The 14,646-nt window shown below is 33.6% G+C and overlaps 1 protein-coding gene across 1 annotated transcript; it reads left to right on the top strand.

The window, feature by feature from the left end:
* Positions 1–1,344: 1,344 nt before the first annotated feature.
* LOC133310820 (6-phosphogluconate dehydrogenase, decarboxylating 2-like) lies at positions 1,345–3,351 on the top strand. Its single transcript, XM_061511806.1, has 2 exons — positions 1,345–1,382; positions 1,787–3,351. The coding sequence occupies exon 2, from the start codon at positions 1,797–1,799 to the stop codon at positions 3,252–3,254; it is 1,458 nt and encodes a 485-aa protein (XP_061367790.1). The 5' UTR covers positions 1,345–1,382; positions 1,787–1,796; the 3' UTR covers positions 3,255–3,351.
* The last annotated feature ends 11,295 nt before the right edge of the window (positions 3,352–14,646 follow it).

The following is a 14,646-nucleotide window of genomic DNA, read 5'->3' on the forward strand; positions in this document are numbered from 1 at the left end:
ATATTACATGGTAAGGTAAGCACTGGATCTTTTGCACGACATATAGCACATCATAGTGATTAAATTATTTTGCCATGCCTGGCCACTATAAAATTGACTTCCATTTATTTACAATTATCCATGTCTGTGTTCTTGAATGGTTTCAAGCATGCAAGAGAATTATTTGTACATAGTATGTAAAATATGGACATCCAACAAGCATTTGAAGCAATTACCTAAAGGGAATTTGGTGACATTAAGTCCAACTCTTTATGAAATTTAAACTTATTTGAACAGATACCTAGGTTATATACCAAAAAAGGTTGAGGGTTCTAATCAAAAGTTCATGAATAAAATCATCAAAGATCAGTTTGAGTTTCAGCTCTGTTTATATAAAAATTAATACATTGATAATGCTGTGAAGCTTTATTCTTGTCATGGTTTTATAAGTAATTCCACCCTATGCTGCACGATGCTGAATGACCATGACTATAAATCTTCTTTTCTTCAACCATATATTATGAAATATTATATCCAATTACAAAGATCCATTCTGTCCTCAATGACATCCAAATTATGATACCTTAAATACCCTAAACCATTCAAACAGAATCTGTCACATTACTGTTCAAATTTCAGAAGTACAGTTGACAGTCTTAGAAATTAGGAATAGAATAAGAAGAAGACGAAGGCAGAAATTAGGAATAGAATAAGAAGAAGACGAAGGCGTTAGTCTTAGGGTTTGATGAAAAAACAAGTATATATTTTAAAATATACATATATTGCAGCGGTTATCAAATAACAACTAAAAAATATTCAAAAAGTTTAAAAAATGTATATAAATTATGGCGGTCAAAACATGCCACTTTATATAAATTAACAAAAAAAATATTTTTTGCAAAGTGGGGTCACTAAAAACGCCAGAATTTGTATATTTTCTGGGAGGGTTTTATTGACCTCCAGTGAATAACGTACACAAATCACGTCATTTTTTGTAGTATGTAAGGAAGGATTGCGTTGACGTTGAGTTAGTAGTGCAATTAGGTTATCATGGACCTCATGCTCTGATACCATAATAACTTTGGCACCATTTTATTTATTTGAAAGCTGTCCTACAAAGACTAACAGCGCCATATATATATATATATATATATAGGTGTTTACAACAAATGTAGCAACCAACTGTTCTAATAACTCTACTGCTCTAGAGGCTCTAGCAAACCACATTAAATTCTCATAGATGTTTGCCAATACTAACTAACATAGATAGATTTAATCTTCAATATACAGTATCTTAAAGTGTACTTGTATATAACATTTCTTTGCTTTCTCATTTTATGCATACCTTAGTCTCTGGGATACCCGCCGGATCTCAATTTTCTGTAATTCCATTCAAAATCCAGGTTTGCCTTTAAAGCTTGCTTTTTCTGTTTTCCTTTCATGGATGCACTTGAGTCAGTGTTGAATTGGTGTTAGAATAATACTCTATATAGTAATATTTTTATATCAAATGATAATAGTAACAAGAATGGAATAGTAAGTGAGAAAATGATTGTGTTTCATGATTTGCAATTCCCATATTGGATTGTTGTATTTTGACTCCTCTTTCTCCCTGTCTTTATTCATTTAGTATGTTCTAGTTTTTTGTACTTCCCCTAGTCTACTTTTTAGAGGTTTTTATTCATGGCTGTAGATGTGCTTTTTTGTAGTTTACAGCTTTTGTTTTTCTTCAGAAGTCAGAAGTTCATGCCTATTTTTTGCATTTATACCATTTTCTCATGTGAATCATTAATTGAACATTAAACAGGAAATAAACTATGGCTCAACCTACAAGAATAGGCCTGGCTGGACTAGCTGTAATGGGCCAAAATCTTGCTCTCAATATTGCTGAGAAGGGTTTTCCTGTTTCTGTCTATAACCGAACCACATCCAAGGTTGATGAGACTGTGGAACGAGCGAAAGAAGAAGGAAATCTTCCTGTGTATGGCTACCATGACCCTGAATCTTTTGTTCAATCCATTCAAAAACCAAGGGTCATAATAATGCTTGTTAAGGCTGGGGCACCTGTTGACCAAACCATTAAGACCCTATCTGCATACTTGGAAAAAGGTGATTGTATAATTGATGGTGGTAACGAGTGGTATGAGAACACTGAGAGAAGAGAGAAAGCTATGGCTGAATTGGGTCTACTCTATCTTGGGATGGGAATTTCAAGTGGTGAGGAGGGTGCAAGACATGGTACTTCTGTGACGCCTGGTGGTTCATTTGAGGCTTTCAAATACATAGAAGACATTCTTCTCAAGGTGGTAGCTCAAGTCCCCGGTAGCGGTCCCTGCGTGACATACATCGGTAAAGGTGGATCTGGTAATTTTGTGAAGATGATTCATAATGGAATTGAATATGGGGACATGCAACTGATTGCAGAGGCTTATGATGTGCTAAAGTCAGTTGGGAAGTTGTCAAATGAGGAACTACAAAGTGTGTTCTCAGAATGGAACAAAGGAGAACTTCTGAGTTTCCTGATTGAGATTACTGCAGATATATTTGGAATTAAGGATGATAAAGGTGATGGGCATTTGGTTGACAAGGTTCTGGATAAAACTGGCATGAATGGTACTGGTAAATGGACTGTTCAGCAAGCTGCTGAATTATCAGTTGCTGCTCCTACTATTGAGGCTTCTTTGGATGCTAGGTTCCTTAGTGGATTGAAGGAGGAAAGAGTTGAAGCTGCAAAGGTCTTTAAATCAAGTGGCTTTGGCAGTATCTTGAATGATGAAACTGTTGACAAGAAGAAGTTGATTGATGATGTTAGGAAGGCCCTTTATGCTGCAAAAATATGCAGTTATGCACAAGGAATGAATTTGATCCGCGCAAAGAGTATTGAAAAGGGTTGGGATTTGAAGTTGGGAGAACTTGCCAGGATTTGGAAAGGAGGTTGCATCATAAGCGCAATATTCTTGGACAGAATCAAGAAGGCATATGACAGAAATCCTAATCTGGCAAACCTTCTTGTGGATCCAGAGTTTGCCAAGGAAATCATCGACCGCCAATCCGCGTGGAGGAGAGTTGTGTGCCTTGCTATCAATTCTGGTATAAGCACCCCAGGTATGTCTGCTAGTCTTGCTTATTTTGACACATACAGAAGGGAAAGTTTGCCAGCTAATTTGGTTCAAGCTCAAAGAGACTACTTTGGTGCTCATACATATGAAAGGATTGACATGGAGGGTTCTTTCCATACTGAGTGGTTCAAGCTTGCAAAACAGACAAGAACTTAGATTGCTGGCACTTAAACCCCATTAGAATTTGCAATAAATGTAATGTTTTCTGCTCTGGACTGTTTGCTGAGTTGAGCTTACATAACTGCAATGTGATGAACTCTTATTTCATTATGTCCATTTTAATTGGTTGGTTTTTGTCTTCTCAACTATTTTGTTGTATCTTTTTCTTATCCTGCTGAATATTCATGCAAACCTGTCTTACACCCCTTTTATATTTAAGATAAATGTAATGTACTATAAGTTCGCCCCAAACAAGTTAAAAGAAGATAGCCTCAATTAGTAGTGAGTCCCATAGTAATTAAAAAAATATATATTATACATGCAAATCGAAGGACTGCAATATGATAAAAGACTTACAACATAAAGTGTTTTCCATTTTATTTTTCTCTTACAACAAAAATTTTATGAAAATGTTTTATATTTTTATTTTACAAATCCTAAAATAGTCATTTTGGTCAGGGTTTGCAACGTGATTGAATTGCATAAAATCATTTTATATAGGGAAATGATAGTCTCATGCTACATAAGATATCTATCTCATGTCATACACCCATAGAATTTTGTGCCAATCTTTTCTTTTCTTTTTTCTTTTCTTTTTAAATTGTGGACCCCACATATTTGTATCACCCACATGAGATAGTACTCTCATGTAACATGAGATTAATAAACCCCTTTTATATATCATGTGACGGGAAAAATCTTTTTTCCTCTAATTTTTAATAGAAAAGAAAATGCTGGGTTTAGAGTTAAAATGGGAAATATTAATAACAAAAAAACTACCAAACGAAATTAAAGGTAATAGAAATGATTAATTGATAAATTGGATAATTAATTTTTTCTTCGTGTTACTTTTGTATTGTCAGTGGTCCTTTTAACTAATTATTCATTAAAATATGCTTAAACCTGAGTTTATAGTTAAAAAATGCAACAAATAAAAAGGTAAGGTGTTGCAAAATAAATATAATATAGATAACGTGCAGAAAAATATAGAGATAAGAGAGAGACAAGAGAATATATTATTGTTGTATTATTGTTTCCTTTGATGCCTCTATTTATAGGATCATAAGATAAGGACGGTTACAATATGATAAATGACCACGATTACTTATTCAATGATTACAGAACATTCAACGGTCAGAACGGTCATGGACAACCAACAATCAATATTATTTATAACACTCTCCCTTGGATGTCCAAAGATCCTATTGAAAAGAAATACATATTAGAGGCTGCCTCATTAAAAATCTTACCAAGAAAATTCAATGGGACAAAACCATGGTTAAGGAAAAAAAGGAGTGCAGCACATATTTCACTCCCCGTGATGATAACATTATTTAATCTTTGAGTTTACGCATCTCGATCTTGTATAAAAGTTTCTCAAAACTTGAAGTAGGTAATGTAACACCCCGTTCTAGAACCGGTTTGTTAACATCGCATTATGATATTAAGCGCAGTTACAATCACATGGGTTCCATTAAGATCCGGATAAATTTTTCATTTTAAAACGTACCGAACTTATAATACCCAATTTCGTGATCATAACCATATTACCTTGCGGAAACAGATAAATTAAGCTTAACATCATGTTCATTTCCCATTTTTAAACCATTAATTTTCTTCTTGTTTAGTTCAATACTTCTACTATATTGTAGGTTTCTTCATTTGCTACCTGTGGCTTCAAACCGTGCTCAAATCGGAGCACTGTAGCCCAAGTTAGGACCATTTGAAGCAATCCAAGAGAGTGTTGGTCACAGGCCCAGCGCGCTTCAGCGCGCTACCGGGCGCTCAAGCGCGCGCTATCGGGCGCTAAAGCCTCCATCTGGGCGCTTAAGCGCACGGAGGCAGTAAGCATTAGCATTTCCAGTGTGGATGGGCGCTTAAGCGCGCAACAGGGCGCTCAGGCGCGCTAGCCTGGGCGCTCAAGCTCCCACTGGGACGTTTTAGCGCGCAGAGACAGAAGCATCTCCTCCTTCAGTGGCGAAGGGCGCTTAAGCGCGGACCAGGGCGCTCAAGCGCGCAATCCTGGGCGCTTAAGCCCCCACTTGGGCGCTCCAGCGCGAGGAGGCAGAATGCATTGGCACTCGCAGGGGCAGCAGGGCGCTTGGGCGCGCTCCTGGGCGCTTAAGCGCGCTGCCAGGGAATTCCAATCCCCACATTTCTCAAGTCCAAGCCTAGGGGAAAATGCATCCCCATTACATACCCCAATTGTTCATGCCCCAAAACTAAATCCTAGCCTCATCCAACCTCTCCTCATGAGATTTAGCTAGAATTTGGGCAGCATGACCTTTGTTTTCTCATCGTTTACCAGTTTAAACAAAAGGGTACCTAATTGATTTTCAGCCCAACCAATTCAACAACTCAATACATAACAAGCATGCGTATATTGAATTCCAAGTAGGCATCATTTACATTACATATCCTTTACAAATCATAGAACTTAGCTTACAAAACACTATGATCATTCCCTTGGCTCCCATCAACAAAAGGTGTAACCAAAGGCATGAGCATAGGCTAAGTTCATCAAATGAATCAAGATATACAAATGATCATGGGCTTTCAAAATAAAATCCTATACATGTCAACTACAAAAGGCATGCATAAACTCAAAGAAGTGCCATATTTCATGCGTAATCTAGGTATGGCCACTTGCCACCAGAGGCTCCTGCAGCATCCTTACCTGAAAGGGGGTCCCCACAACACGGGGTGAGATATACGAATATATCCAGTAAACCAGGGGTCCTTGGAGCATCTCTCCACCCCACAGTTCCATATCAGTGTAATAGCAATAACAATAATAATGCAGTAAATACATATCTATGCAAAGTGCAATACATCTCCAGGAGAAATCCCTCGAGCTCTCAAGCTGTCCTAAGGAAACTCAGATGCAAATAGTCCTACTGGCCAGCTAACTACCAAGTATGATTTACGCATCGTCATGCCACATACCAACATAGGGAAACACCATCCTATGCCACACCAAATGCATACACATACGTATAACAAAGCATTACACTATTTTATTGCATTTATATACACAATCACAACCTCCACCCTTTCAGGGCTTGGTAGAACAGTCAAGGGAATTACACCCAAGGTCCGAAGGCTTACCTCAATGCTTCAGTCAACCTTTGTTCTTCCCCAACAGTTTCAGCAATCAACTTTTACAAACATACACCTACACATGGTGTAATGCGATCAACACATATTGCATCCAATAACATCTCATAGCTATCAACCAAGCTATACATTTCATACCAAACATAAGCATGAACTCACCTATCCAATGGAGCTAATCAAGCTCCATAGCTTGCTCCAATGGTTGCTCACTCACGGTTGGTCCAAATGTCTCAATCCTAGACATCACAAGGACACAATCAATCATTCATCTCACTAATTGTTCAACATGCTAGAATACCAACCAATCCAAGTATGAATTTTCCAATGTTATGAACAATTACCAAATGACTATCTAGGCTCATTTCCACCGATTAAATGACGTTCCTAGCATTTTTCACAACATGCTCTAAGCTTAAATCTTCCTAGAACATAGTCAATTCAACTACATTTCATAAAAATCCCAATTTACTATTCACAAACCCTAACTCATGCAAATTTCAAGGAATCATGAGGTTCAAGGGTTAGAATCTTACCACCAATGGTCACACAACCAAGCAAGGAGTGTTCCTCAAGCTCCCATGGAGGTTGAACTTCCCAAAACCCCAAAATCACTCAAATGGTCGAATTTTTGAGGGGTAATATCTCTCTCCACAATGCTCCCCACTCAAAACAAAGCTAGGATTATGAAAGAGGGGAAGATTCTAAGCAATTTAGGCTTTTGAATCGCTCCAATCGGTTGAAAATCACACAACCTAGGTTTTCTTTCTCTCTCTCTCTCCCTTCCTCTTCTCTTCTCTTCTTTCTGGGCGTCGACGGGCTTCTGGGGAAAATGGGGTCATTTGGTGACTTAAGTCACTTAACTTAGGTTAAGTGGCTCTAAGCGGGTATTGGTTCGTCTATCTATTTAACTCCAATAATTACCAAACTTTACCCAAAAGTCTGGAATATTATTCTAGGAATATTACTATTTTTATTTTTATATTTTGGGTACTTTCACCAGTACCCATTTATACCCCTTAATTTTCACTGAGTACACTTTTTAACTCCAAAGTGACTCAGATTCATTTAATTTAGCATTATACTTAATTTTACTCACTAAAACGTGTTTAATTAATTAATTACACTTGATTTCCTAATTAATTAATATGGGCTATTATAGGTAATGCCTTGATAAACAAATCTGCCAAATTATCACTTGAATGAATTTATTGAATGCCATAAAATAAATATGCTTCCACTTGTGATCGAAATCTTGTTTGGGATCTGCCTTTGTGTGGCTCAGGTAAATAACCAGTATTATATTTATTCTAGTATCTTTGTGTTGGATAATAGTACGATCATGCTAATACACTTACAAACAAGAAAGTAAAAATGTGAGGGTAAAAATGGGGGAAGATGTGGGGTTAGAAAGTTGAACATACACTTATTTGATATTTTCATAACTCTCCCTTGGATGTCCACCCTTAATCATACACTAATAGATTGTCTCATTAAAAACCTTCACAACAAAAATCCAGTGGGATAAAAACTTGGCGAAGGGAAAAATAGTGCAATTCTTATAATTCTCCATTTGAATATTTATTGTAGTTATCATATGAGTAAATATCATCATAATATTTTCCCCTTAACTGAGCCATATAATTAATCTCTTTTATCAGGCTATATATTATGCCCCATTGACATTTCAATATTAGGAAATTATTTTTCATGGCGGGTGAAATAGATATTTTACTTATGTCGAGCGATCTCATATTCATCGGGGTACTGAACGGAATTGTTTTATCCATGTACAAGCTCTTTAAATTATAAGTCAACCGATAAATATTTTATCACGACGATTATACCATATACATATTTATTTCTTTAATCCATTTACCGATATTTGAGGTTTATTCAACAAATTTCCTGGGAATTCTTTTATGCTTAAAGAGTTTTAAATCCTTCTAGGATATATATTTCACTATCGATCGAATAAGTCATATAAATAGGTTATAATAACATCTATTAGACGCATGTCAATTTTTCATAAACTGCCAAATTAGTAAGATATGTGAAGGTGATCACATCCACCACAAGAGAATACATATATTTCATATAATAAATGTCAGGCTTTTGTGAAAATTAATGTGCTGCAAGTTGTATTTTATATCTTATGACTTTATTTTTCTCATTATAATTTTTGCACATTTGTACCCCACTGGCTTTACACCTTCATGTGTTTGGATTCTATGTCCAAAAAACTTTAAATATGAATTGCGTCTTTATATTTTGGCCAATTATTATACTATTCATCAACAATTTTTTTCTTCAAGATCCTCGTCTTGTTTCAATATTTCATTATTTGCAAAAATGTTGTCGACAACTATATCTTTATGTTTCCAAATTTTTCATGAAATGACATAACTAAGAGAGATCTCTTTATTTTCATTATTTTCAAGTATCTGAACCTCCTCGAGGTTTAATCAAAGTTATGTCTTTAGGATTAATAATTGTCTCCATATTATGACCATCTTAATCATTTTCTCCTTTCCTCCCCTTTTGAGGATTTTAAATTTGGAACCGATTATTTTCTATGTATAATATGAATTGGAGCATTTACAGTTGGAATATTAGACTTATTGGTCCGTTAAATCATCTGGCAGTCAATATATAATATATTTTTCTCATATTTGCTTGGTGCGAGGATCTATATGAGATAATGATAATGTATTTTGTATTTTCCAACTGTTTATTCTCTCCCCCTTATGTTGGAAAATCGATAACAATAATCCACTAAATCTCGAATTATTATTTCAATATATTATTTAAGGAGATTCATATCTAACATATATTCCCAACTATATTTGGGATTCATCTTTGTGCGTTGTGTTGGAGTAATTAAAATATAAATTGCACATCAAAAATATTATTTGGCTCCTGACCATAAGCCAATGTAATGAGGATATGATAACTTGTTGGCATGATGCGTACAAGTACTGCAGCATAAAATATAACATATTCCCATGCAAAAATAGGGAGCTTTGTTCACATAGGCAATGTTCTAGCAATCAATTGGAGACATTTAATAATTCTTCTAATACATAAATCCACTAACATTACTAAGACAAATTGTCTTTATTGTGCTCTTAATATTATTATTTGAGCAAACAATCTTGCAAATGACAAGATGTGAGTTGATAATAGACATATATGTGGTCATTTTGTATATGCATATATTAAATTCATGATATTTGAAAGGTCCACATGATGGGTGAATGGGCCCATATATTTCACCCTATATGCATTTTAAAAATGCAAGAGATTGAATCGCAACTTTAGTTGGTGATAACTTCTCTTGAGAACTAGCAGTACATGAAATTCAATAAATCGAAGAATCTTATTATTCTTCAATGTATGATCATATGAATTTTCAATAATTTTTCGCATCATATTTGATCTGGGTTGGTCCAACCGGTCATGCCAAATAATAGTTATTATAATCAACATCCTTTTGATTTATCAAGGCATGTTTTTCAATCATGCGAAAAACAGGTAATTTATATTTGTAATAATAATATTTGTAATAATAGTCAATTTTACCACCATTTGTGGTCTCAATGTGATATCATTTATAGCCAATTTGGTTTCCTTTAGTAATCACAAATTAGCTCTTCTAGAGCTTTTAATTAATTTTTATATTGTCGATTATTGTATTGAAATTTTCTTCCTCCAAATTAATGTGTGATTACATGTATCACATATTGGGGTATTAAAATCATTTTGTATATAGGCAAATGATAAAATAATTCAAATTTTGCTACTTAAGGAGCAATAACCAAAACCAACAAAGATATTGTTAGCCTCAACAATGAGGTTAATTTCAATGGCATGAGATTTATAATACTTGCCCTTAATTTAATTTTTCATATTCATTTCATTAGCCACTTTCATTTGGCTTCTTTTATGATTCGATCCAATGTCGGATTTTATATCATCCCTTCAGGGATTATATAATTACATGTAGTCATAGCCCTCAAAATAGTTAGAGTCTTTCATAGATTTGGCATTTATTTCAATCAATACGGGTAAACAATGCTATGCATGAGATTCAAACGATCATTTCAAATGTTATATCTATAACAATCAATTCGAACAAAAACCATCATTTGAAATGCTATCAAATTTATGTTTCATTCCTAAAATTATTTCACAACTTTTAAAATATTATGAAAATAATCTTCAGCTTTTAAGAGTCTTACACCCTAAAATCATTGCATATACACAATTTTGTATTTGATTTGCATTCAAAATAAATCAAATTATAAAAATTCTACATGTATTTCCTTTACTCAAAAGAAAAAGGGAAATAGCAGAGGGGAAACGCTTCATCTTAACAAGGGATCCCAAAATCTTGTTAAATTCAATGATGGGTGGGGTAGGACGCATAAGGAGCATGCGATTGAATAAGAAAACAGAATCATCATCATCAGGTTTATCTATGAATGGAGAACGAGACTGAGAATGAGAATGAGAGTACAGTGTCAACCTTGTGTTCGAAGGGAAGCAAAGAAGGAAAGTGGGGTTTGAAGGAAACCTTAGAATGAAATCAGCGTACCTTAAACTTGGCATCGACATTGAGCTAGGGTTGTGGGAGCTTAGCGTTAGGGTTAGGGTTAGGGTTAGGGTTAGGGTTAGGGTTTATGTAAAATGGAAACATATTTATGTACTTAACGGTTGCAGAGCCTTATTGGTTTCCAGTGATAATATAAAATTATATATTCAGCCTTTGTTTATTTATTTTTTTTAATTCAGGTTATTTCCACTATATTAAACGCTACTCATTGTTTTCTTTTTCCCAGGTTTAACAAATATATTTTTAAGTGACATCTTTATTAAATTATAATTCACCTTGATTTGGTTTAAATTATATTTTTGCTATTTTAAAATATTCTTTATCTTTTTCCAGTCAAGAAAAAGTTCAGATTAAATATTTTAGTGGTTTTCCAAACAATAATTGTAGAAAATAGATTTTAAAACAAAATCTTAAATTTAAGTTAATCCTATTTAATTAAAATTTGATTAAATCTGTTTCGTATATTATCGTAACGAAGATATTCTAATTTGTCAAAAAAATGTTATTTTATAGCTATTAAGGGTGGCTCAGTTGACAACTGAATTTTTAAGAATTTGTTTGGGTCAGATGTTCAAACTCTATCTCAAATAAACATTTATTTTTGGGTAGCCTTCAGGCCGTACTCCGAGGACAAGGTAACTGGAGGAGGTTGCATGGGGATACCTACACGTTATACCAAAAAAAAAATTTAATTTAAAATTCAAAAGACTAGGAAATATATGTCACACAAATTATAATATTAGTGAATTTTTTTTGTATCAAAATATTATACTTAATTATAATAAATCATCTTTCACAACATAAAGAATAAAATAGTGATATGCGTATTGATTTAAATATTTTAAAATTATATATTATGAATGATTTTAAAATAAGTGAATGATAGTTTAGATATATTTTTATAGTATAATATATTGCTTGGATATTAAGTTAATTAATATAATATAGAAGAAATGAAATAATGTAATTATATACTATAACTTGGTATAAGTTAAAATCGTAAAATTTGTAAATTTTATATTTAAGACAGCTTGGCAATTAATGTTGCGGACATATATTATAAATTCCAATGTTTTTATATTTAAAAGTGAGGACATTATATTTATAAAAAATTTGTTTACAAATTATACTATGTACTTTTGGGAAGTACACTAGGTTACATTATGTACTCCAGAAATAGATAATGTAATTCGTAAATATTTGTAAAAAAAATTTGTAAACGGATCATTCCCTTTAAAGTCAGGAAAAGTGTTTGTCTTTTTAATTGACATAACTTGTGTCATTTTACTCTCACAAAGAGGCGGGATCCACACTTTTATTTTATTTTTTGTCCATTCTCTCTCCCCATGATTCGTCTATTTCTCTCACTCAAAATGACACAACTTTACATCCTTTAAAATAACACACATTTTTCCCTTAAAAGTATTGTTAATGTTTTTTTTTGGTACATAACAGTATTGTTGTTAATTGAAATTCCACAATTTTTCTAAATATTATTTTTTTAATTATAATATCTAGTTTATCTACTCAATAGAATGCTAAAAATGAGTGGAATTATGCTTGATCTACATCGATTATCAGGTTATTATATTTTAAAGGTCATGAAAAAGCTGCTAATATATATTTAATATTTTTTTTTTTTTCGGACAAAATATTTAATATTTATTCAATTACCTCAACAATTAACCTGAATTGATTGATTAAGTGTCTGGTTGTTTTAACTATGTTATTTTTCTCTTTTTGGATTTATACTTGATTTATATGAATCAAAAATTTCAAATGCATGTTTCACTTAATTTATTATGTAAGTTTTTAAAATAGAAATTATATAATTTATTTATATATAATTTTATTCATAAATAATGAAAATTTATACATAATTTTATTTATGAATGATAAAAACATTTTATGTATTTGAATTTATATAATACTTTAGGATTTTTTTTTTAGATATAAGCCCGTGTCAGAAGTCTTGGGTCTGACTAATCCGATTTTGATTTTTAGCTTTTTCATCCTTTTCAAGAGTTGCGACTATCAAGTAAGGCTGGGAAAACATGTCGTGAACTACGAGTTAACCTGTAACATGACCCGTCAAAATGAGTGTCGTATCGACGCTCGAAATCAACCGAGTCATGTACGAATTTGGATAAATGACACGAATTAGTGTCGTATCGTGTTCCAAGTTGACCTGCATGACCCGCGTGTTAGCCCACAATTTTTTTTTCAAAACAACAAGAAAAAAAGTTGAAATTTTGATGATTTTGACATATTTCGTTACGGTTCATGTCTCGACCCACAAATTTCATTTAGATTTCCCCTTTTATTTTAAATTTTTTTTAGAAAAAAAACAATTTTTTAATTTTGACCCGCAACCCGTCAATGAATACATGTCGTGTACGGGTTGAGCAGTTTCATGTTCATGTTAAATGCTTGTCGCTCGACCCATTTTGCCATCCTTTGAATAGATCAAATCTTAAACTTTAGCTGGTTCGCCAGTGGAACAACAACTCTTGAGTCAAGGTTTTATTTTTAACTAGTGTTATTTTTTATATCTCATTTGCAACTTATTATTTTTTTATAGAGTTTTTTATATTTTATATAATAACAGTATTTTTAGCATTCAAGAATTAAATGATACACAATAAGAAGTTTAAAATTATAAGGGTTAACTGATATAAAACTAAAAGTTACTTTTAAGCTATAGTTAAAAATAAAACTAAAATATGTTTGGTGATCATATAAAGTTGTTTTAATGATTTTGAAGAAGAAAATATGAAATAATTTTTTTATTAGAATGGATTATTAGGGTAAAAGATAAAATTTATAAATACAAGTTTAGAATAAAATTATGTTTGATTAGCCTTTTACTTTAAAGAAGAAGAGAAACTAAAAATAAAATATGTCAAACATGTAACGTCGGGCCCCTTCAAGAATCAATGACTATCCCCACACACTAACACGGGACTTTTTTAGTGTACTTTATCCTCACTCGCACACTTTCTTGGAAAACTTCGCAGGAGGTCACACATCTCAATTGCTCCAAGCCAAGCACGCTTAACTATGGAGATCTTCTGTTATGGGCTACTGAAAAATAGATGCATCTATGTAGTATAGGTAGTATCAATCAATTCTTATAAGCTATCCTCAACTGCAATGTCCTATACTAGCACAGTCTTTGAAATTCGCCTCTTTCGGGTGTCGATTCGATTCATTCATGTATCCCTTGCTGGAAGCCTGCCAGGAGTCGCTCATTGTTTGTGCCGTTTCGCACCGACGATCACTCCCCGCCCTAATCAGCCTTTGGGATGTTACATGCCCACCAGCTTTCGCCTGGTTCATCCTCGAACCACACCGTACTGGGAGAGAGGCCCTACTCTGATACCACTTATAACGTCCGTTCGCTTCAAGAGTCAATGACTATCCTCACACACTAACACGGGACTTTTCAGTGTACTTTATCCTCACTCGTACACTTCATGAGAAAACTTCTCAGGAGGTCACCCATCCCAGAATTGCTCCAAGTCAAGCACATTTAGCTATGGAGTTCTTCCGTTATGGGCTACCGAAAAGTAAATGCATCTTATTAGTATAGGTAGTACCAATCAATTCTTATAAGTTATCCTCGACTGTACTGTCCTATACCAGCACAGTCTTTGGAAT

Source organism: Gastrolobium bilobum, unplaced genomic scaffold, assembly GCF_033153095.1.
Source record: "Gastrolobium bilobum isolate Gb01-03AN ecotype WA unplaced genomic scaffold, APGP_CSIRO_Gbil_v1 utg19765, whole genome shotgun sequence".
Taxonomy (NCBI): Eukaryota; Viridiplantae; Streptophyta; class Magnoliopsida; order Fabales; family Fabaceae; genus Gastrolobium; species Gastrolobium bilobum.

Coding starts and splice junctions, on each gene's coding strand:
- LOC133310820 (XM_061511806.1), top strand. CDS start 1,797: ATGGCTCAACCTACAAGAATAGGCCTGGCTGGACTAGCTGTAATGGGC.